Here is a 25,601-nt window from a genome sequence, read left to right on the forward strand (position 1 = left end):
ATCTTTCCCGGGGATCCAAATGCACCCTCGCCCCCCAAAAAGCGCAGAGTCCTGCTCTGCCTCCACCCATCTTTTCTGGTCCTTACCGTGGAACAAGTGTAGCACATATTTGGTTAAGGATGCCCTGTAATAAAGTGAAAAATTGGGGACTCCCATTCCTCCACTTGCCTTCGGGCCTGATAGGGCCCTCCATCTATGCCTGGGCCTGTGGTTACCCCAGATAAATCTCATAACTAACCGCCGGATCCGAGCCAAAAAGGCGCCTGTTAGTTTTATAGGGACTGTCTGAAAGGCGTACAGGAATTTGGGGAGGGAGTTCATTTTGATTGTATTTATTCTTCCGAACCAGGACAGCGGCAGAGACTTCCATCTATCCAAGTCTTTTTCAAGGGCTGTAAGCAGCGGGGCATAGTTTTTTTTTTAAAGTTTATCGGGATCTGTTGTTATGACTGTTCCTAGGTATCTTATCCCTTCCTCTCTCCAAGGGAAAGGCTAGTTGTAGGGATTCTTTCTCTCCTCTGGGTAAGGTTACGTTTAACATTTCAGATTTATTAAGGTTTACTTTGAAGTTAGAGACTCCACCATACATCTCAAACTCCTTTAGGATGCAAGGGAGTGCTATTCTGGGGTTGGTGACATAAATCAGCAAGTCGTCTGCGTATAGAGCAACCTTGTGTTCTGTCTGGCCCACCCTGACCCCCCGCACGTTACGATTGGCTCTTAAGGCGCTTGCTAGTGTCTCCATCACCAATATGTCAAGGAAGGGAGACAGGGGACAACCTTGCCTGGTGCCATTGTTAATACTTATTGGCTGAGAAAGTTGTCCATTGACTCGTACCCTAGCGGTAGGGCTATGATAGAGGGCTAGCACCTTACTCAAAAAGCGCGGGCCTATGCCTACCATCCGCAGAGTCGCCTCTAGAAACCACCAATCCACGCTATCAAAAGCTTTCTCAGCGTCCACGGACAGCAGGCACAGTGGGTCTCCCGAGCGATACGCCCTTGATACAATAGCCAATGTTCTAATTGTGTTGTCCCCTGCCTCCCTTCCGGGGGCGAATCCCGCCTGGTCCCTGTCTATCAGCGAGGGGACAAGCGGTCTCAGACGAGCCGCCAACATCCCTGAATAGATTTTGGTATCTATGTTTAGCAATGATATGGGCCTGTAGCTACCGCAGGCAGAGGGGTCCTTTCCTGGATTAGGGATGACCGTTATAATGGCCTGTAGGGCCTGCGGTGGGAACAAACATTCGTGCAATATGGCGTTAAAGGCATCTAACATTATGGGGGCCAGCACTTCCCCGCAGATCTTAAAGAAACGTGGGGTGAAGCCGTCGGGTCCAGGGCTCTTTCCCACCTTGAGGGCCCGAATACCATCGGTAAGTTCCTCAAGTGAGAAGTCCTCCTCCAGTGAGCGGCTCTCGATTTCAGGGACGGTTTTGGGGCAGTTTTGTAGTAGATAGGCGTCCTGACCCTTTATTATTTCTTCTGGGCTTCCTGTGCATTCTGTCTGTAGGTTATATAGTTTATGATAGAAAGAATGGAAACTGTCTAGGATTTCTGTGTTAGTATGTACCTGCACCCCTTTTTGTGACTGGATGGAAAATACGTATGTCTGTGGGGATCCGGGTTAAGAGCCCTAGCTAGCCCTCTACTACACTTGTTCCCGTATTCATAAAAGCTGCCCTTTGTCTTATCTCTCTGACATAGCGAGGTTTGATCCAGCAAGAGCAGGATTTGGCTGCGGACATCTGATATCTCTGCCCCCCCCCCCCCGGTCCGAAGGCGCCGCTTTGTTGGATAACTCCAGGAGACCCAGTCTAGCCAGCAGGCCCTCAAGTGTACTACTTCTTTCTTTTTTCAAGCGTGCCCTGTGGGATATAAAAATACCCTGTAGCACGCATTTAAGAGCCTCCCATTTAATTGGGGCTGGGGTATCGTCCAGTTGGTGATTGGTTTTAAACTGCTCTATCACCAACTGGATCTCCTGCAGACAAGCCCTGTCGTTCAGCAAATTATCGTTGAGCCTCCAGTTGCTAATTGTGTTGTCCTTCCGACCCCACTCTAGGGACCCCCAGACCGGAGCATGGTCTGAACACAAAAACGCCCATATTGAGCGCCCCGGGCTCCTATCTAAAAGTCTATGTGAGAGGAATAGGTAGTCTATGCGGTGATAACTGTTATGTGCTGAGGAGTGGTAACTGTAGTCCCTGACCTTGGGATGTAGTACGCGCCACATGTCTAGTAACCGAAGATTTGTCAACTCCCTCAATAGTCTGCGTGTTGCTGTGTGTGATATGGCGGACTTACCCTCCGATGAGTCAAGGCCAGGATTCAGTCCCAAGTTAAGGTTGCCTCCCAGGATTATAGAAGACCCGTCAGCAAAGGACGCCAGGGCCCCCAGCATCCGGATCCCAAAGCGAACCTGCACCTGATTTGGGAAATAAACATTAGCGATTGTGAAGACCTTCGTACCCAGCTGTATTTTTATGAATAGAAAACGTCCTTCGGGGTCGATCTCTAAGGAGAGAAGTTTGTGTGGGAAATTTCTGTGGATGGCGATAGATGTTCCTCCCGCCTTTTTTTGCGGGTGGGGACAATGAAACCAGGTCGTGTAATGGCGATGCTTGCATCTGGGGACGTTCCCTACTTGGAAGAGTGTTTCTTGCAATAATACTATCATTATGTGTTGTTTGTGTAGATAGTCTAAAATTTGTCCCCTTTTGGCCGGTTTATTAGGCCCCTCACATTGAAGGTGCCGAATGTGAAGTTAGCCATCATGTGGCTGTTGTATGGTGTCGTTCAATGACCAGGCAGGCATGAAATGTGAGAGAGAAAGACAGCAGGGTGTAACAGAAAAGGAGTAAGAAAAGCTCAGAGGTGGGAGAGGGAGAAGAGATAGTATGCGGCCAAAGCGGCCAGTAGTTGGTGAATCAGCGGAACCAGCGATTCGCCAGGAGTCGCGTTCAGTTGCGCGACTAATCACCCAATAGGGAGAGTGAGAGCACATCAAGGGTCAGGCAACACCCCCCGGCTACGACCACCCTCTAAAATTATCATAACTCAAACTTATGACCTCAAAGAGGTCTCTGATACTGAACCCCGGACACCGACGTCTCAATAACGTTATGCAATCTATAAACAGTAGGCCCCTTCAGGGCTGAGTCTCCTGAACAGGAAGGTTGGAACAAACATTGCGCCTTTCAACGGCGTCCGTACCCGTCTCCCCCGGCAACGGGGGGGGGGGGGGGACGGCCGAGAACAGACCCCGCCACCCCATGCGCAAAAGCGTCAGGCTGATGCTCTGGTCTTAAATATCCCCTGCCCAGGGGGCACACAGAAATAGGCTTTCATGACATGGGAGTCTCTGTTCATGTGGTATGGTCCCCTCCTCGACGGTTTTCTCGTTGTCTTCTGGGGCGGGCTGTCTGCCACTGCTCCTGTGTGGTCTGCGTGAGCAAGCTAGGAGGTAGGGGCGACTCAGGGAGTGCAATCATTGGTAATTCGAAAGTTCCTAGAAATTTTGGCAGGTCGCCAAAAGATCGGAAAATTGCAGATCTGCCATCCTTTTTTGCCGACAGCGAGAATGGGAAACCCCAGCGATACTGGATTCCATGGTCTTTGAGTGCCATCAGGAGGGGTCGCAAAGCCCTTCTCAGTTGCAGTGTATGACGGGCTAAGTCCTGTAGTATAATGATGGGTTTGCCTTTGCATACTAGGAGGTCTGGCTGGTCTCTTTCTTTACGGAGTATAGTGTCCTTGTCCCGATAAAAGTGGACCCTGCATATGACATCTCTTGGACGATTTACATCGGTCGCTCTTGGGCCTAGCGCTCTATGGATCCTATCGAGTTCAATCAGGCGCTCAGGTGGTCTGTCCAGAATGCGCATAAATAGAGCTTGTGCCCACGGTTCTAGTCGGTTCCCTTCTATTTCCTCAGGGATACCTCTGATGCGCAGGTTGTTCCTCCTGTTCCTGTTCTCTAAGTCATCTAAATGCATGGTGAGGTTAGCGATCTGATCTGCCTGTGCCTGAATCGCCTGCTTATGTGATTCCAAAATGGCCGCCGTCTCCTCCTGTACCTCCTCCAGCTGGTGCAGCCTGTGGCCAATCTGGTGTACCTCTGTATGGATTGACTCTAGGGCCTGCTTGTTGAATGCTTCGAATTTAGTTAAAAGGGTGCTCAATTAGTCCCTTGTGGGGATTGCCATTATGTGGGCTTTCCAGCTATCCTCCCCTGCCTCTTGTGGTGACAATGCTGACAGCACCCTCCTTGCTTTCTTGGGAGTCACAGTGGGAAAGTCTGTGGGAGAATGTGTCTCGCTCCAGGGGGGACTGCTACTCCTCTCTGGTGTCAGCCTTAGTTGTTCAGAAGGGAGGGGAGGTGAGGAGTGTGTGTGTGCAGCGCAGCTGCTGCCTGTAGTAGTCACTTGTGCCCCTCCTTGGGCGCTGGAGAAGTTCATGGGGCTGCTCCTCCTGGATTCTCCGTGGGCTGTGGGACTCTGTTGTGGAGATCCCCTTCCGGCTGTGGTGCCGCTGGCTTTTTCGGCGGGGCTCCGCGCTCCTGACTGAGCCGCTGGAGTCTCCTGCACGTGGCGCTCCGGCACCATCTTGGATCTGCCGGTGGCCAGACGCGGAGTGCAGAGGTAGCGTTCCATCGCCCCGCCGCTGCTGTCTTCCGACGGCGCCTCCGTCCTATCGGTCCTGCGCCTTCCCATGACCGCTGCTGGGGTTTCTGAGGTGGGTTCTGTCGGTGCTGTGGGGTCTGTTTTATGGGTAGGTGCCGCGGGAGCTCTCAAGGCTGCTTCCTATCCCTCCATGCGCTGGCCACGCCCCCTCCGCAGCTGCCTTTAAATACAATTCTGCTTCCTGCATTGAACGCAGTGACAGCGACCCTGGGAATCAGTGAAGATTGAAGCAGTGGCTCCCCGCTGTCATTTATTGCTGACCCGTCAATCATCAATAATAAAAATGTAAAATGTCCTGGAATACCCCTTAAGTATTAATACTATTTAATTAGTATTAAAAAGTCCTAAGAAAATCACGGCAAAGCTGGCAGTCATATTTTTGCGAGAAAAAGCAGCGCAAACTATCAAAAATGATGGGGAAAAAAGACGTCATTCTGCCGCAATTTTCTTGCGTTGATATTGCATAATATTGTGGCGAAGGGTGGAGAGAGGGCAGGAACTCAGTGTACTAGCTCCTGTCCTGTCTCCTCCCCTTGCAGAGAGGGGCAGCGTATATCGGACGGGCGTGAAAACCTGACCAATATACGCCCATCTGAATAAGCCCCTATGCGCTAATATACATGCAAATCAACCTCATTCACTGCGAAAATATGTTGCACTGATGCGATTGTATTTACACGTATTTTGCACGTGCATATTATTCATGCAAAAAAATATGCAGTATGCTTAACTTTTTTGTGTATTTGTGCAGAAAAATGGCACATATTGAACTAATTGCCCATTGTAATCAATAGGAACATGCTTGCTTGCTTTTTTGCAAGCAAATACGCACAGTTCGAGTGTGCAAAAAATACAGAAAAACACAAGCAAAAATGCAACTCCCATTATGCAGATATGCAGTACAAATGTGCATGTGAGGGCTTATTCACGCCCCGGCCGATATACCCTGCCCCTCTGATGCATTGATTTACAATGCATTAGTGCACAGGGGCATATCACCGCAGCGTAAACGCACCTGGCTGGGTGCCTGTGTGTCAGTGGGGCAGCTGCATTGACGCCTATGGGAGCCAATGACAGCTGCAAGAGAAAGGAGGTGAGAGGCAGTTAAGCAGCGTGACTCCTAAACGCCGTCCCCCTTCTCTTCTCCTCTTCACCCCTTGTCGCTGTTTGCAATAGCAGGGGTGGGTGGAGCTAAGCCTCTCCCCTGCCCCTACCATTGCAAACAGCAGCAAGGGGTGAAGAGGGGCGGGAGCTCAGCACACTAGCTTCCACCCTATCCTGCCTCCTCCCCTTGCAGAGAGCTGGCGAGGGGTAGGGGAGGGCTGTCTCCCCCACCTGACAGCGTATACGCCACCTCGTGCATCGCACAGTAGCGTATATCGGCTGGCTGTTTTCACGGCCGGCTGGTATACGCTCGTGTGAATAAGCCGTAAATGCGCTTAGGCCTGTATGACACTGGCCTAAAGCCTCCTTCACCCCACCGTATGCATTTTATGCTCGCCCGTACACACTGTATAATCACATGAATAAAGATTTGACTCAATAGAGCCCCAATCTTTATTCACGTATATCAAGAAATTCAGGCGGGACGCTGCAGCGTGTATGTAAAAAAAAAACCAGAAATATGGAAATCAACAATCGCTATAAGATGCTCAGAATGATCAATAATGCTTAATTACAGCGAGCTCTCTTTTCCAAGCGCTGTACGCAGGGTAACTCCCTCCCTTTTATCCTGCCGCCATAGAAGTCTATTGGAGCTTGCTGTGTATTACATCTAAAGATAGGGCAAGACCTGTCTTTTCATGCACCATATAAAAAGGGTCGCATAGGTCCCTTCTTTTTCTGGCGCGATTGTCTAAATTAACCCATTGAAATCCAATGCTTCACCCAAATTTTCATTGCAAATTTGTTGTAGCTTGAGTCACAGTGAAACTGTGCAGCATTTCGGCAAACATTAGGGCCTGTTGTGAACATGTCTGGAGTGCGAATGTGGCCTTAGCTTACCTCTCTGCTCTTATTTAAACTTTTACTCATTTGCTAATTACAAACTAACATATGAGTAACCTGTTTGATTGCTTTTCCCAAGTAATTTGTATTACAATTACAAAACCATCTGACTGAGCACTGGAGTCGTCTGTACTTCGTGATCCTTCAAGGGAATGTTAAATCCCTGCAGAGGATGACGTATAATGTGGAGCCCTGGATTTTATGTTTGCTTCTTGCTGCATGATTTATGTTTCTGCATAGAAGGCTGTGGGGTCAGTATATTGTGGGGAAGGAAAGCAGGTAGGTTCCCCCTATCTGACTGCATGTCTCCTTTTATTTCCAAGCAGAACCTACGGGTATGAAGGATTGGTTGTGTGCCTTTTGTTGCCTTAGACTCGGCTGCATTGATTACCCGAAACATGAGAAGCAGCCTCTAGTAAAGTAAGTACATTTTATCTCTTCAGTTTTATTGTAAGCATTCATTGCAGCAATATTAGCGAATACCTTTTAGGCTGGGTTCCCATAGGACGGAAATCTCGTGGAATGTCCACATCGTCCCTAAAGTGATGCAAAGCGGTTTTGAAACAAAATAATATATATATATATATATATATATATATATATATGGTTTAATATCTTATCTTTGAAGTAAGTTTTGTACTGTCACTGTATCTATATAGTAAGTTTCATACAATTATACTGTATGCTCAGTTGTGGTAACATAGCTTGGTTCTAGTTCCAAATCTATGTAGGAAACTGGGTGCTTGTGCCACATCTATGCAGTAAGCTTAGTTCTGATGCTGTGAATCCTATATGAAGGCAACTATAGTCCTGCCAAAAATGTCAGTCCCATACATCAAGCGATATAACAAACCCAAAAATAAATATCCAAGACAGGTCCGCAGAAATTCATCATTAAAAAATTGTTTATTGAGAATTACAAATATAATAAAAGCATTTCAAAAACAGAACATAAAGGAAATTCAGCATCAATACAATGGAAATATATCACCTCAAGTCATACATATAAGAAGTTCCCAAAGAAAATCATGCTTATGTAATCCTGCAATAGGCACAACCAGTTTCAATGTCATGCATTGAGATTGGTTTCGCCCTTAGCTTCATCCGGTTCTGTTACCATATCTATGTAGTAACCTTGATTCTGGAAACTTCATCTAAGCTTGGCTCTGCTACCATATTAATATAGTAAGCTTGGTTCTATTACCATAGTTGGAAATGTACATCTTGGTTATCTCCTTCTGCTCTTATTTAGTTATCCCCAGGATAGGTCATCAATAGTTAATTGCAAGGGACCTGCAGCTCGGGATCGCCTAGCGATCAACTTTTCTTCCTGTTGCTGTCATTGCAACAAAGCCAAACGTCATAATTGGGGTCTGTCTGAGATGATTTAGTGAAGAAGGAATATAGGCCCTCAGATTCTCCACTGGTGGGCCCTATGTCCGATACTGTGGCTAAACATGGCCAAGATGGGAACACTGCTAATTCTGAGGTGACTGTTATACTGTAATCAAAACAGCCCAGCAAGACTAAGCTACACAGTTTCTGTAACTCCCATAGAAGTCAATGGCAGTTACAGAAACAGTATAGCACAACAAGCTATGCTATTTCCACAGCTCCTAATTTGCAAAATTAGCATTGCTTGCTGTACTACGATGTTTGCATAACCCTGATTGACTTTTATATGAGTTACGGAAAATGTGTAGTGCAGGGTGCTCAGCTGTTATCGTCCTCTCAACCATCTCTGGCCACTGCATTCTGGCAACGGCTATGAACATTTGGGGCCCTAACTCAAAATAAGTTTGGATCCTATTTGATAACCATGGCACATAAATGACATTATAAGGTTTTGGATACTTTTGTGTCTGAGCATATTTGGACAAAATGATGGACACCTCAGCTGAACCTGACAGACCCTATTATTAGTTAGTGGGGTTTGTCATGCTCTGATGTTGTCTGTCGCATGCAAATGTAGCACAACATTATTATAAGTGGAAACCATGCCACGATCTTTATGCAGCTCACATTGCTCACACGTCTAAGTTACTTGTTGATTGATGTAAATATACATACATCTTTTGTCAAAGATTGCCAGGGGTTGTTGATATATTCAGAGTACCTTTTGACTACATCTGCTTATATTTATTCTAAGGCTTACATTCCTGTCACAGAAGACTCTAAAAACTGGTAGACGTGATTAATAAATTTAGTGCATAGCACATGCACCCAAAAGAACTCAATCTGGCCACATTTGGCACCATACAGTTTAGATATACTTTAGGTTAAAGGGGTTGTCCCGCGCCGAAACGGGTTTTTTTTTTTTTCAACCCCCCCCCCCCCCCCCCCCCCCCGTTCGGCGCGAGACAACCCCGATGCAGGGGTTAAAAAAGAACACCGGAGAGCGCTTACCTGAATCCCCGCGCTCTGGTGACTTCTTACTTACCTGATGAAGATGGCCGCGGGGGTCTTCTCACTCGGTGGACCGCAGGGCTTCTGTGCGGTCCATTGCCGATTCCAGCCTCCTGATTGGCTGGAATCGGCACGTGACGGGGCGGAGCTACACGGAGCCGGCATCCTGCACGAGAGGCTCCATTGATAAAAGAAGAAGACCCGGACTGCGCAAGCGCGGCTAATTTGGCCATTAGACGGCGAAAATTAGTCGGCTCCATGGGAACGAGGACGCTAGCAACGGAGCAGGTAAGTGAAAAACTTCTTATAGCTTCTGCATGGCTCATAATTAATGCACAATGTACATTACAAAGTGCATTAATATGGCCATACAGAAGTGTATAGACCCACTTGCTGCCGCGGGACAACCCCTTTAAGTTGTTTTTGAGTCCTGTCGAAATCAGTAGGATCTGCATTTATATAACCAATGTGTATTGCTTTGGATCATGGACTTGTTGCATAATATTGTAAGGGACTACACCCCTAAGAAGTTAATGCTGCCTCTGAAAGGCCTGAAGGTTGCGAAATGCCTAAGGTGTACTGGGCTTCACAATGGAGCACCAAGATGGCTCCTCCAAACAGATCTGAGCATGCTCGTTCGGAACTTCTAGTGAGGTGTCAACAATGTAAAAGGTCTTGGAGTTTAATTACACAAAAATATAATATTGATGGTTTCTAATTATTTGTTTCATTAGTAATAACAACCATGTCCAGAATTATTCTGTGGTCCATGATGATGAGAGAAACCTGTGGAGCTCGCCTCATGACCTGTCTCACACAGAGGCTGTTGATGATAGGATGTTGAACTCCTGGATTCAGACAAGACGCCAACTGGAAAAGGACTCGGAGGTGAGTGAAGAGGAACGAGGAGGAATGAAGACTCATGCATATGGCTGCATTTGGGCTCCATGCACGAGCCTTGCATTTAAAACCAAGGAAAAGATTGGATCCAGTCCTATGATATCAGAAAAGTCTTTAACAAGGCCAACTTTGGAAGAGGCTTTCCTGATCTCACATTTTACATTCCGATACTAAATATATGGGTCTTACATAAAGCTGTGATATGGCTACATGCATGGATCCTTAGTCTGTGGTTACATTCAGGATTTCAAACCTGATTATTCTTTCTTCAGAACATCTTATTTGTAAAAATTTCAACTGTCTGTGATTTTCTGACAAACTGGATACCCAAAGTATATCATGAAGATTATAAATTCTAGATGTCTGCAGCCTGGAATACAGATATAAACACATTAACAGAATTTACTGTGTCTCATACACATGGCAGTTTCAAAGAATCTCAGCACTCTCTATATGCTCAATGATCTCCTTTTCTTGCATATCAGCAAATATTCAGTGTAGGATGTGTTTCAACTTGTCCAACCTTCAACTGTCTTGATGGTTAGCTTGTAACTAGTTTATATAGTGTGGAGCAAATAAACATTTTTATTGAGATCTTGGAGAGTGCTTCACAATGACTATTTTTTACAGAAATAAGGTACAGCGATTGTTACCATGCGGCGACTGCCGGGTCCGTGGGTGGTTGGTCGGCATGGTGCGCACGCTCGTGGGTCCGGGCGACGGCGTGTGTGCGGGCATCTGTGAGTGCAGCTCTATGCACGAGTCCCTGTTATGAGATTCTGCTAGTGGGTGTCGCCTCCCCCTCTCCGCCCCTGGGAGGAGGCTTCTGTTTATAAGGCTAGCAGTGAGGTCCATTCACTGCAAGTTATTGGTGTCTGTTTCAGTGTGCTAGCTTCCTGCCTCTGACAGTCTCCTGCTTTCAGCTTCTGCTATTTCTGCCAGGTTATCCATCTGCCCTGGTCTGCTGCTATTTTCTGTTGGTTTATTCACCTACCCTTCCTGTCGGTATCCTACCCTGTTCCATCTTGGTACGCCAGCGTCCCTCCTCGGTCCCTAGCGAGTGTAGGGACCGTCGCCCAGTTGCCCGCCTGGGGTTAGCCAGGAATGGAGGCAAGTAGGCAGGGACAGGGGTTGCGGGTAAGTTCCAGGGCAACCCAGGCTGGCGTATCATTGGGTAGGATACCGTAACATAATAACTGGCCCTTAAAATTACCCTACGGGTTTGTTTGGTCTCCAATGGAGACTATGAGCGTCCTTGCTAATCAGTTGCAGGAGCTAGTGGGCATGATCCAAGACCTGTCCGGTCGTGTGGTAGCCCAGGAGCAGCGGATGTTGGCGCAGGTTCCTGCTGCCCCATCTATTCCTGAACCCAAATTTCCTCTCCTTGAGGTGTTTTCTGGGGAGAGAAGCAAGTTTTTTGTTTTTCAGCAGGCATGTAAACTATATTTCCGGATGCGGCCCGGATCCTCCGGCTCTGAGTCCCAGAAGGTGGGATTGATTCTGTCCTTGCTGCGGGGTCCCCCCCAGACATGGGCCTACTCCTTACCTGAGAGTTCTGCTTGCTTGCAGTCTGTTGATTCATTTTTTCAGGAACTAGGAGGTATTTTTGACAAGCCGGATCGGGCGGGGTTAGCTGTATGTCACCTCATGGCTTTGCGTCACGGGCAGCAGTGTGCTGAAGACTATTGCTCTAGGTTTACACAGTATGCCGGTGAAACCTCCTGGAATGATGACGCCCTCAAAGATGTGTTTTTGTTGGGCCTTTCTGATGCTGTCAAGGATCTAATTATTTCCCATCCCTTTCCCATAACACTTAATGAGGCGATGGTATTGGCAGTAAAAGCTGACAGGAGACTGAGATCTAGAGAAAAGGAACGTCAGGCCTGTAAAACTAGGGAGTCCTGTAGATCCGGTCCCATTTCCCCCATGCCAGCTCCAGGGGCCGAGCCTATGGAAGTGGACCAGCTAAGTCCCCGGGGAACAGCGACGGTTCCGGATGACTCACCATCTTTGCCTCTACTGTGGGGAAGACGGACATCGAGTAGCAATCTGTCCACGGAAGCAACGGCAACATCAGTCTGAAGCGGTTGAAGAACTACCGATCCTAGGCGATTCTCTGAAGGGTCGCCTAGGATCACAGGTACTCCCTAGGTTGTTGGTGCCTTGTCAGATTGGCTTCCGGAATTTTATTCGGTCCGGTCAAGCCTATATTGATTCGGGTGCTGCAGTCAATCTGATTAATTTAAATTTTGTCAGACCTCTGATAACCAAATTTTCCATGCTGAAGCCCCCCATGCGCTTCATTGGTATTGATTCGACCCCTCTCTCTGCAGGTGTTGTTAAATGGAGGACTCCCATTCTGCAGTTCACTGTGGGTGTTCTCCATTCTGAGAATCTGTCTTTCCTAGTTATGGAAAAGATGTCTGTTGATGTGGTGCTTTGTATGCCCTGGTTGGCACTGCACAATCCCCAATTTGATTAGTCCACCCGGGAATTGACTCATTGGGGGTCATCCTGTCATAATCACCTAGCTACTATAGCCATGTGCTCCGCAGATACTGTGCTTATTCTGGAATATTTGTCGGATTTTCAGGATGTATTCTCCAAAAAACTGTCTGAGGCTTTGCCTCCCCATAGGGAGTGGGACTGTGGTATTGATCTGATTCCTGACAGTCCCATCCCTAAGGGAGCCATTTTCAATTTGTCAGGGTGTGAGCACGAAGCCCTTAAGTCCTATATCTCGGAGTCTCTGGTCAAACGACATATCCGGCCGTCCAGGTCCCCTGCCGGGTAGGTCTCTTCTTTGTTTTGTGGATTATCGGGCCTTGAATAAAATCACAGTGAAGAACCAGTGCTCCTTGCCCCTAATTCCTGACTTGTTGAATCAGGTGGTAGGAGCCCACTGGTTCTCCAAACTGGACCTAAGGGGGGCTTACAACTTAATTCGCATTCGAGAGGGAGATGAATGGAAGACGGTGTTCAACACCCCATTAGGGCATTTTGAATGTCTGGTCATGCCCTTCGGACACTATAATGCCCCCGCTGTGTTTCAGGGTTTTATGAACGTGTTTTTTCACGACTTCCTAGGGGTATTTCTGGTCATATATCTTGATGACATTCTGGTGTATTCTCCTGACTGGGATTCACATGTGTGGCATGAAACCTTTTGTCCCTTCGGTCTTTTTTTTTATTACATTAATTCCATATGGAGAGAATTAAAATTCACCATTAACAAAAATCCTGATAGAATAAACTTTCTGGATCTGGAAATTATGAAGGATAATGTAGGTAATTTACTTATTTAGGAAAAAAACTGATAAAAATAGTATTTTGTATTTTGATAGTTTACATCCCTCTTCTTTGAAATGGGCTGTCCCAAATTCACAATTTCAGAGAGCAAACAGGATAGTATCGAACACTGACAAAAAAAGGGAAATGATGTGAGAAATGGGGATTTTTTTTTTACAGAGAGGCTATCCTGAAAAATGACTATATGAAACACAGAGAGACCTTTCTAGGAATAGTGAAAAACATCAGGTTTAACCCCTTAACGTTACAGGATGTAAGTTACATCCTGCAGGTTCAGGGTATGTATGGAGGGGGATCACAGGTTCTTTCAGCTCCATACAGTGCGGGAGCCGGCTGTTTCTTACAGCCAACACCCACCCACAACAGCTCTGATATGCCGTGCCGCTCATCTGAGCTGTTAACCTTTTAAATTCAGCTGTCAATTCTTACAGCGGTATTTAAATCTCACAATCGATATTCAAGGTTCACACATTTCCGCCCCCTTACCCCTCCCGTGATAAGATTGTGAGTTGCTGTGCGGTTGCCATGGCAGCCAGGGGTCTTCTGAAAGGCCCCAGGGCTGCAATTACAGATTGCCTATCAAGCCATGCCTGTGGTGTGGCTTGTTAGATTGCTTGTCAGATTGTGGTATAATGTAATGCTATGGCATTATATCACACTGCAGGAGCGATCAAACTATCTTAAAAAAATAAAAATTAATTTTAAAAAGTTATATTAATTATAAAAAATAAAGTAATAAAAAGAAAAAAAAACTGTTTTGCCATATTCATAATACAATAATCTATCACAACTATTACATCCCCAAAAAACTAGGTATATGTCTTTCACAGAGCTCCAGCTGCTTTATGGCCTACTTCCATCCCACTTCCCCCTCCCGTATGCGCAGCTTCAGGGATTTTTAAAAGATAGACTAATCAACATAGCAAAGGAATATGCCACCAATGCACATGACTTTTTCATACACTACCCTCGTAAGAAACACTCAATCTCTACTTTGTACTTTCACATTAGAAAAAGCATGCTGATAAAGATTACCCCTCTCTCTTTCAAAAATGGGCACGAGAACTAGAAGACCCTGAGATTAGTGGAAAAATACTTGAAGGCTGGGCTTCAGAGAAGTAAACTATCATAAACGAAAGATGGAGGAAGTCACACCTTAAGCTAATACATAGAGCAATTTATGGTTTTAACATCCCCCACCCACCCTAATGCCTCGGACCACTTGCTTTCATGCTCTTCCCTAAATGTTCTCAACCGTGGTCTGGCCTATAACATGGTATTTGGTCCTGCCCTAAAATCCAAAAATACTGGATAGATAGTAAAACCCTCATACATAGAACATGGAAACGTCTCACCGCTGTCCCCACAAACATACTTATTCCACTCTTCACCACCCACAATAAAAATGACAAGACTGTCACACATTATATTGTTTGTGACTAAACGCTGTTTATTACAATATTCACTACAACCACAAGTCCACAGCAATATCTGATACTCTACAACAGATCAAACACCTCCTCCATGTGGATTGGCTAGAAATAGAACGACAGGCAAAACTGCAGGCCAAAAGAATTTTCCAACAATGGCGTTACTTCATAGAAACACTTCTCACTAACTCAGAAATTAGTTCATGTGTGTACCCCTTTAAAGATACTACTTGGTACCTCACTGGAAAATGCCTGCCAGCTAGGAAGGTTGAAACTAGATGGCCAAACTATGAGGAATTCCAAATAACTCAGAAGGTTTCTATATTCTGAATATGGTCCACATCTAGACAAGAGTGGAGAGTCATATGTCCAAAGTTAAGTTTTATCATGTTTGAGTTACATTGAAGACGCTATGTAAGGTTTATAAATACATTCTTGTGCCAGCCTTGCACAAAATTTTGCGACATTTTTACACTAGAAACTGGCGTGAAATATTTTATTAAATGTCCCCCATAGTTTGAAATGCTTAAGCAAACTTTCATTCCTCTTTGTGTTGTTGGGGTGGATTTTAGTGATGCTAAAAAACTGAAGTTTTAACAGTTCATGATTAATCCTTTTACTGTATATCATCTTCTTTCGCAAGAGGAATCTGTATGAGGTTCATATGGGGCCTTCGTATGGTGTCGTATCATGGAAATATTCTCTCTGGAATGAATGCTTTAAGGGGAAAGTAACCCTGTAATATACCTTCTGATGGGGCATGGCACTCTTTTTTTTTTTTCTTTTGGATTCATATGGAATCTGACAGAAAAAAAAATACTTGAATTTATAAACTCTTTTTTTATATTTGACTAGCTCACCCGTCGCGCGTTGCTGCGAAGACAGACAGACATACATTCATTCGTTTTTATATATCTAGATAACAACCAATCACAGCGCAGCTTTCATGTTACCTCAGTGGTATAATATATAACAACCAATCACAGCACAGCTTTCATGCAACCTCAGTAGTATAAGAAGTAGCCACCAATCACAGCACAGCTTTCATTTTACCTCAGCAGTATAAGAAATAGCAACCAATCACAGCACAGCTTTTATTTTACCTCAGCATTCTCAATATCCAGCAATTGTCTTGCGAAACGTTCGGCGGATGCATCATTTTCTGGTTGAACACTCATCCCGTTGCTCGTAATGCCTTTTGCTTTCGTGCTTGAGATGGAAATCAAACGATCTTTGTCTGGGGGGCATAACTCACGACAATGCTCGCACGCGCGCCACCTATCGTAGGGTAGTTGTACTATGCCTATAATCTTCCCAGGAGTGTACTCAACAACTTCCCAAAGTCTCATGGCAATTGGATGAATGGTGTAGTAATGCATAAAGGACAGACAGACAGTCATTTATATATATCAGGAAGTGAGAGAATTAGATTCCGTACGTAAAATTTGGACGCTAATTGTTTTGCGCTTAGAATTGAATAATTGAGTTGGGACCCATTAACTTTTCCTATTTATGGCATATTCAATGCCCGTGCCAAATTTCATGTTTCTATGTGAGAAAATGACATTCCGTACGTAAAATTTGGACGCTAATTCTTTTGCGCATAGAATTAAATAATCGAGTTGGGACCCATTAGCTTTTCCTATTTATGACATAATCAATGCTCGTGCCAAATTTCACGTTTCTATGTGAGAAAATTACATTCCGCACGTAAAATTTGGACGCTAATTCTTTGGCGCATAGAATTGAATAATCGAGTTGGGACCCATTAGCTTTTCCTACTTATGACATAATCACTGCTCATGCCAAATTTCAAGTTTCTATGACATTGGGAAGCGAGAAAATTAGATTCCGTACGTAAAATTTGGACGCTAATTCTTTGGCGCTTACAATTGAATAATCGAGTTGGGACCCATTAGCTTTTACTATTTATGACATAATCAATGCTCGTGCCAAATTTCAAGTTTCTATGACATCGCGAAGTGAGAGAATTAGTGGCAGTGATGGAAATCGAACGATCTACGCGGGGGGGGGGCGTAACTGTCGACGATGCTCACACGCGCGCCATTTATCGTAGGATAGTTTTACTATGCCTATAATCTTCCCAGGAGTGCACTCAACAACTTCCCAAAGTTTCATGACGATCGGATGAATGGTGTAGTAGCGCATAAAGGACAAACAGACAGACAGACATACACGCATACATTCAATTTTATATATATAGATTATTCTAATTTGCTTGAATGAGCAAACAACATGAATCTACAGACGTTCTCCTCTAATGTACGGCTGTAGTTGAGCATACCATGTATTGTAACTCTAAGCAGTAGTTTTTTACATTGTACATTTTCTGTGACTCTTTTGTTTGTAGAGTTGAATGTTCTAACAGAAATTGCAGTTTGAATTACTAATCCAACCTCCGCCATTTTCCCCATATAAAACAATCACCTTCACATTACTGGTTTATAATACAGGAGTTTTTGGCTGATGTCTGCCTGAGCCAGATTTCTAAACTGGTGGAATTTGTTTTATCCATAATCTTGGCTCTGCGCAAATCACCTGGAGAACCAATTATTTACAGCTTTTACATGTGAAATGTGTGCTAAAAAAAGAAAAGGGACTTGTTAGTGCATAAATTAGAGAAATCTCATATTCATCCTTAGCTGCAATTACTTCCAAAAACGTCTCATTAGGCTAGCTTTACACTAGCATATTGTGGCGGCATTTCTGCATCCGTAATAAAAACGTGTGTCCGAACCCGACTACTGTTTTTTTTTTTTACCTGAATTGTCATCATAGATTCCGGTCATGTGACAGTTCAGGTTAGTACACCCCCAGGACACAAGTCCATACTATGGATACAGCAAAGCAGCCATAATATGCTTAAGTGAAAATGGCCTGAGCATGTGAGAAATAAGACAGCTCTCATCTATTGATAAGTTGGACAAATAATGATCTGTTGTGCTGTTATTTCTGCTTTTCAACAAGATCATACAAGCCATAATGGCAGACTGTACAGCTGCTATGGAGCACATGGGAGAGGGAGCACATGGGAGAGGGAGCCCAACCCTGGTTGGCACCATTTGCTTTACTACTAGGTGGTAAAAAAAAACCTGTGCAGGAACTCTTTCTTTGAGGACCCTCCTTCCATGTACACCATTGGTCAATAGTAAGTCATAATCGGAAATTTAAGAACAGTTGAATTTATTGGCTGGTTGGACAGTACAAAGAAGAAAACAGAGAAAAGACAGCAGCTCTTACTTTTCAAGTATGGTTCATAAAGTAAAAGTTGGTACAGTAGCCTGTACAGAAATTAAAGGTGTTGTCTCACCATGACTGCTGAAAATGAACCCATTGTGGCAATCAGTTGATTTCTGCAGGTCTAGCTTTGGATACCCTGAAGAAGGGCATTTACACCCAAGAGAAGTTGCAGCCAACAGCAAGGCATATATATCATATGGCAGATATTCAAATGTCTCTTAGACTGCCTTCTGAGGCTCAGAGAGGGGATACAGGTAGGTTATGATGTCCATATGCGCTAGTTGGACATATGAAAAGGGGTTGTCATGTGGGACAACTCCAAAAAGTAATATGGTGTTAAAGTTAGGTACATATCTGTCATGTATCTGTGCAAAATAACAAAAATGTAGTAACGTGTTTAACAGCTAAATGGAATGAATACAGAAAATCAATATAATAGAAGCAAAGGCAAGGAAGGAGGCTAGAAATTGTACCCAGATACATAAACACCCAAAGGGTTGAAAACCCTGCAAAGGCTCGGCCCTGCACTAACTGGCTATTAAAACGTCACTTTTATTAATGCATATCTAAAGCTAACTCTGGTTGATCCCAGTTAATTTTAGATTTGTATTAATAAATGTGAAGTTTTAATACAGAAAATATCGCTTGTTTATGGCATTAAGATCTTTAGTAAGCATTTACTTGTTCATATGATCTAAGTCAGCATGAAAAGGAATTTTAAGAATTGCCTTTGTCTTAGCTACTCAGAAAATGTAAAGGCTATGGATGCCTTCTGGGTAGAGATGAGCGAACGTACTCGTCTGAGCTTGATACTCGTTCGAGTATTAGCGTGTTCGAGATGCTCGTTACTCGTAACGAGTACCACGCGATGTTCGGGTTACTTTCACTTTCATCTCTGAGACGTTAGCGCGCTTTTCTGGCCAATTGAAAGACAGGGAAGGCATTACAACTTCCCCATGTGACGTTCAAGCCCTATACCACCCCCCTGCAGTGAGTGGCTGGCGAGACCAGGTGTCACCCGAGTATAAAAATCGGCCCCTCCCGCGGCTCGCCACAGATGCGTTCTGACATAGCTGAGGGAAAGTGCTATCGTGTTGGAGCTGCTATAGGGAGAGTGTTAGGAGTTATTGTAGGCTTCAAGAACCCCAACGGTCCTTCTTAGGGCCACATCCAACCGTGTGCAGTACTGTGGAGGCTGCTTTTTGCAGTGTTGCACATTTTTTTTTTTTTTGGTATATCGGCCGTGCAGAGCATTGCGCCCTGCAGTAATACTCCAGGGACAGAAGTGTGGAGGCAGGGACAGAAGACATATTATTGATTGAATATAGGCAGTGGGCCTTTTCTAAAAAATATTGGGCAAAAAATCTATTTGGCCTGCCTGTCACTGTGCTCAGTGTTCTGGGTCTGTCTGTGCTGGGTGTAGTAATTCTTCAACAAAATCATACGCAGCCAGCTAAGTGTTAGAGCAGGCTTGCGCCAAATAATTTCCTGGCTCTATCTGGGCTCTGAAATCACCGCTGTGTTGCAGTTAACAGTGCAACACTCTGCAGTTCTGTGACATACCCTAGGGACAGAAGTGTGGAGGCAGGGACAGAAGACATATTATTGATTGAATATAGGCAGTGGGCCTTTTCTAAAAAATATTGGGCAAAAAATCTATTTGGCCTGCCTGTCACTGTGCTCAGTGTTCTGGGTCTGTCTGTGCTGGGTGTAGTAGTTCTACAACAAAATCATACGCAGCCAGCTAAGTGTTACAGCAGGCTTGCGCCAAATTATTTCCTGGCGTTCCGTAAGCGAAGTCAGCCTCCAACCACAGGCCAATAAGCGGCACATTTAATTACAGCGTACTGTTTCTGCATTACTGTTAATACAGCATGCTGAGGGGTAGGGGTAGGCCTAGAGGACGTGGACGCGGCCGAGGACGCGGAGGCCCAAGTCAGAGTGTGGGCACAGGCCGAGCTCCTGATCCAGGTGTATCGCAGTCGACTGCTGCGGGATTAGGAGAGAGGCACGTTTCTGGCGTCCCCACATTCTTCGCACAATTAATGGGTCCACGCGGTAGACTTTTATTAGAAAATGAGCAGTGTGAGCAGGTCCTGTCGTGTATGGCAGAAAGTGCTTCCAGTAATCTATCGTCCACCCACAGTTCTGCGCCGTCCACTGCTGCAACTCAGAATCCTCTGGCTGCTGCTCCTCCTTCCTCCCAGCCTCCTCACTCCATGAAAATGAGACATTCTGAGGAGCAGGCAGACTCCCAGGAACTGTTCTCGGGCCCCTGCTCAGATTGGGCAGCAGTGGTTCCTCTCCCACCAGAGGAGTTTATCGTGACTGATGCCCAACCATTGGAAAGTTCCCGGGGTCCGGGGGATGAGGCTGGGGACTTCCAGCAACTGTCTCAAGACCTTTCAGTGGGTGAGGAGGCCGATGACGATGAGACACAGTTGTCTATCAGTGAGGTAGTAGTAAGGGCAGTAAGTCCGAGGGAGGAGCGCACAGAGGATTCAGAGGAAGAGCAGCAGGACGATGAGGTGACTGACCCCACCTGGTTTGCTACGCCTACTGAGGACAGGTCTTCAGAGGGGGAGGCAAGTGCAGCAGCAGGGCAGGTTGGAAGAGGCAGTGCGGTGTCCAGGGGTAGAGGCAGGGCCAGACCGAATAATCCACCAACTGTTTCCCAAAGCGCACCCTCGCAGAGGCCGAGGTGCTCAAAGGTCTGGCAGTTTTTCACTGAGAGCGCAGACGACCGACGAACAGTGGTCTGCAACCTTTGTCGTGCCAAGATCAGCCGGGGAGCCACCACCACCAGCCTCACCACCACCAGCATGCGCAGACATATGATGGCCAAGCACCCCACAAGGTGGGACGAAGGCCGTTCACCGCCTCCGGTTTGCACCGCTGCCTCTCCCCCTGTGCCCCAACCTGCCACTGAGATCCAACCCCGCTCTGAGGACACAGGCACTACCGTCTCCTGGCCTGCACCCACACCCTCACCTCCGCTGTCCTCGGCCCCATCCAGCAATGTCTGTCAGCGCAGCGTCCAGCCTTCGCTAGCGCAAGTGTTTGAGCGCAAGTACGCCGCCACGCACCGGCACACTCAAGCGTTAAACGTGCACGTAGCCAAATTTATCAGCCTGGAGATGCTGCCGTATAGGGTTGTGGAAACGGAGTCCTTCAAAAGTATGATGGCGGCGGTGTCCCCGCGCTACTCAGTTCCCAGTCGCCACTATTTTTCCCGATGTGCCGTCCCAGCCCTGCACGACCACGTCTCCCGCAACATTGTACGCGCCCTCACCAACGCGGTTACTGCAAAGGTCCACTTAACAACGGACACCTGGACAAGCACAGGCGGGCAGGGCCACTATATCTCCCTGACGGCACATTGGGTGAATTTAGTGGAGGCTGGGACAGAGTCAGAGCCTGGGACCGCTCACGTCCTACCCACCCCCAGAATTGCGGGCCCCAGCTCGGTGCTGGTATCTGCGGCGGTGTATGCTTCCTCCACTAAAGCACCCTCCTCCTCCTCCTCCTCCTCCTCCTCCTCCTCCAACGCAACCTCTGTCTCGCAATCAAGATGTGTCAGCAGCAGCAGCACATCGGCAGCAGTCGGTGTCACGCGGCGTGGCAGCACAGCGGTGGGCAAGCGTCAGCAGGCCGTGCTGAAACTACTCAGCTTAGGAGAGAAGAGGCACACGGCCCACGAACTGGTGCAGGGTCTGACAGAGCAGACCGACCGCTGGCTTGTGCCGCTGAGCCTCCAACCGGGCATGGTCGTGTGTGACAACGGCCGTAACCTGGTGGCGGCTCTGCAGCTCGGCAGCCTCACGCACGTGCCATGCCTGGCCCACATCTTTAATTTGGTGGTTCAGCGCTTTCTGAAAAGCTACCCACACTTGGCAGACCTGCTCGGAAAGGTGCGCCGGCTCTGCGCACATTTCCGCAAGTCCCACACGGACGCTGCCACCCTGCGCACCCTGCAACATCGGTTTAATCTGCCAGTGCATCGACTGCTGTGCGACGTGCCCACATGGTGGAACTCTACGCTCCACATGTTGGCCAGGCTCTATGAGCAGCGTAGAGCTATAGTGGAATACCAACTCCAACATGGGCGGTGCAGTGGGAGTCAGCCTCCTCAATTCTTTTCAGAAGAGTGGGCCTGGTTGGCAGACATCTGCCAGGTCCTTGGAAAGTTTGAGGAGTCTACCCAGGTGGTGAGCGGCGATGCTGCAATCATTAGCGTCACCATTCCTCTGCTATGCCTCTTGAGAAGTTCCCTGCAAAGCATAAAGGCAGATGCTTTGCGCTCGGAAACAGAGCCGGGGGAAGACAGTATGTCGCTGGATAGTCAGAGCACCCTCCTGTCTATATATCAGCGCGGTGAGGAGGAGGAGGAGGAGGAAGATGAGGAGGAGGGGGAAGAGACAGCTTGGCCCACTGCTGAGGGTACACATGCTGCTTGCCTGTCATCCTTTCAGCTTGTATGGCCTGAGGAGGAGGATCCTGAAAGTGATCTTCCTAGTGAGGACAGCCATGTGTTGCGTACAGGTACCCTGGCACACATGGCTGACTTCATGTTAGGATGCCTTTCTCGTGACCCTCGCGTTACACGCATTCTGTCCACTACGGATTACTGGGTGTACACACTGCTTGACCCACGGTATAAGGAGAACCTTTCCACTCTCATACCCGAAGAGGAAAGGGGTTCGAGAGTGTTGCTATACCACAGGACCCTGACGGACAAACTGATGGTGAAATTCCCATACGACAGCGCTAGTGGCCGAAGGCACAGTTCCGAGGGCCAGGTAGCAGGGGAGGCGCGGAGATCAGGCAGCATGTACAGCACAGGCAGGGCAACACTCTTTAAGGCCCTTGACAGCTTTATGGCTCCCCAGCAAGACTGTGTCACCGCTCCCCAGTCACGGCTGAGTCGGCGGGAGCACTGTAAAAGGATGGTGAGGGAGTACGTAGCCGATCGCACGACCGTCCTCCGTGACGCCTCTGCCCCCTACAACTACTGGGTGTCGAAGCTGGACACGTGGCCTGAACTCGCGCTGTATGCCCTCGAGGTGCTTGCTTGTCCTGCGGCTAGCGTCTTGTCAGAGAGGGTGTTTAGTGCGGCTGGGGGAATCATCACAGATAAGCGTACCCGCCTGTCAACCGACAGTGCCGACAGGCTAACACTCACCAAGATGAAAAAAGCCTGGATTTCCCCAGACTTCTCTTCTCCACCAGCGGACAGCAGCGAAACCTAAGCAATACGTAGGCTGCACCCGCGGATGGAAGCATCGTTCTCTGTCCCCATCAAAAACGGGGACCTTTTTGATTCATCAATCTGTGTATAATAATCCTCCTCCTCCTCCTGCTCCTCCTCCTGAAACCTCACATAATCACGCCGAACGGGCAATTTTTCTTAGGCCCACAAGGCTCAGTCATATAATTTTTGTAAGCAATTTTTATACGTTTCAATGCTCATTAAAGCGTTGAAACTTTCACCTCAACCAATTTTTATTTTTACTGGGCTGCCTCCAGGCCAAGTTACCAATTAAGCCACATTAACCAAAGCGATTAATGGGTTTCACCTGCCCTCTCGCTTGGGCATGGGCAATTTTTCTCAAGTACATTAGTACTGTTGGTACACCAATTTTTGTGGGCCCTCGCCTACAGTGTAATCCAATTAATTTTTTGCCCACCTGCATTACAGCTGACGTAACATCAGCTGTGTTGGGCACTGCAATGGGATATATTTATGTACCGCCGGTGGGTTCCAGGGAGCCACCCATGCTGTGGGTCCACAGGGAGTTGTAAATGCATCTGTCCACTTCTAAAGAACCCTGGTCTGACTGGGGCATGCAGTGTGGGCCGAAGCCCACCTGCATTAAACATGACATTCTTACCTCAGCTGTGATGGGCAATGCAATGGGATATATTAATGTACAGCCGGTGGGTTCCAGGGAGCCACCCATGCTGTGGGTGCACACGGAATTCCCATTGCGGAGTTGTACCTGCCTGTGACTATTTATAAAAAACCACGGTCTGACTGGTGCATGCAGACACCTTGACAGAATGAATAGTGTGTGGCACATAGGTTCCCCATTGCTATGCCCACGTGTGCAGCTCCAGATGGAGGTGGCACAGGATTGCATTTCTCATCGCTTCTGTACAGCATTGTGGACTATCGCCCTGCCCCTTTTAAAGAGGGTCGCTGCCTAGCCGTGCCAACCCTCTGCAGTGTGTGCCTGCTTTTCCTCTGGCAGATGCACTTATAAATAGACATGAGGGTGGCGTGGCATGAGGGCAGCTGAAGGCTGGGCAGGGACAGTTTGGTGTGCGCTGTGGACACTGGGTCGTGGGGGGGAGGGTTTGGGCAGCATGTAACCCAGGAGAAGTGGCAGCGGAGTGTCATGCAGGCAGTGATTGTGCTTTGTTGGAGGTAGTGAGGTGCTTAGCTAAGGTATGCATTGCTAATGAGGGCTTTTCAGATGTAAAAGTTGTTGGGGGGGGCCCACTCTTGCCGCTATTGTGGCTTAGTAGTGGGACCTGTGAACTTGAGATGCAGCCCAACATGTAGCCCCTCGCCTGCCCTATCCGTTGCTGTGTCGTTCCCATCACTTTCTTGAATTGCCCAGATTTTCACAAATGAAAACCTTAGCGAGCATCGGCGATATACAAAAATGCTCGGGTCGCCCATTGACTTCAATGGGGTTCGTTATTCGAAACGAACCCTCGAGCATCGTGAAAAGTTCGTCTCGAGTAACGAGCACCCGAGCATTTTGGTGCTCGCTCATCTCTACTTCTGGGTTATTTTTTACTGGCTGTATTAGAGACTAAATCAGTTTTGCAACTGGCTTTTGTTAACATTTTTGCACCGTTTTTCTCCCTCAGCTTGTATATATTATAATACATAGCTGGCTGCTCAATTTCCGTTCTCTGCTTATTCTATTAGGCATTCTCCCCAGTCCTTCTTGTGTTATCTTAAACAATAACTAGGCTCAATTCAAAGTTGATCAGAATTGAGTTTAGACGATCGTTCAGAACACATATCTTACAAAAAGCATCAGAAAGAGGTCTTTCAACTTTAACAAAATACTGTTGATGTTGTTCGGAAATGCAAGGGTGTGTTCTAAAGATGAGCGAACACCAAAATGTTCGGGTTCACGTTATTCGAAACGAACTTCCCGCGATGTTCGGGTGTTCGTTTCGAATAACGAACCCCATTGAAGTCAATGGGCGACCGGAACATTTTTGTATTTCGCCGATGCTCGCTAAGGTTTTCATGTGTGAAAATCTTGGCAATTCAAGAAAATGATGGGAACGACACAGCAAGTTCTCCTCTGCCACAGCTGTAACAGCTGTGGCAGAGAAGAACGATGTTAGCCCATTGAATTCAACGGGCAGCTCTCCTGCCCCTGAGCCAATCAGAGGCAGCCCTCACTCACCCATTCATGAATTCAGAGGCATCTTATTCAGCAGGCGGGGATTTTAAATCCCCGGCTGCTGAATACTACTCACAGCTGTTCAGAGCAGTTCAGGAGAACTGCAGCCTGCCGCGCTGAACTCCGTCTGTCGGCACCAGGTGAGTATATATATATTTTTTATTTTTACA

The 25,601-nt window shown here is 46.9% G+C and overlaps 1 protein-coding gene across 1 annotated transcript in view; it reads left to right on the forward strand.

Annotated features, from left to right (window-relative positions):
• Window positions 1-25,601, forward strand: part of MREG (melanoregulin) — a 45,813-nt gene that overhangs the window by 13,939 nt on the left and 6,273 nt on the right. Inside the window, exons 3-4 of the mRNA XM_066577373.1 lie at window positions 7,022-7,115; window positions 9,836-9,989. Of these exons, the coding sequence (XP_066433470.1) occupies window positions 7,022-7,115; window positions 9,836-9,989 (248 nt within the window). The remainder of the gene's footprint in view (window positions 1-7,021; window positions 7,116-9,835; window positions 9,990-25,601) is intronic.

The sequence above is a fragment of the Eleutherodactylus coqui genome, chromosome 8, assembly GCF_035609145.1.
Source record: "Eleutherodactylus coqui strain aEleCoq1 chromosome 8, aEleCoq1.hap1, whole genome shotgun sequence".
NCBI classification, from domain to species: domain Eukaryota; kingdom Metazoa; phylum Chordata; class Amphibia; order Anura; family Eleutherodactylidae; genus Eleutherodactylus; species Eleutherodactylus coqui.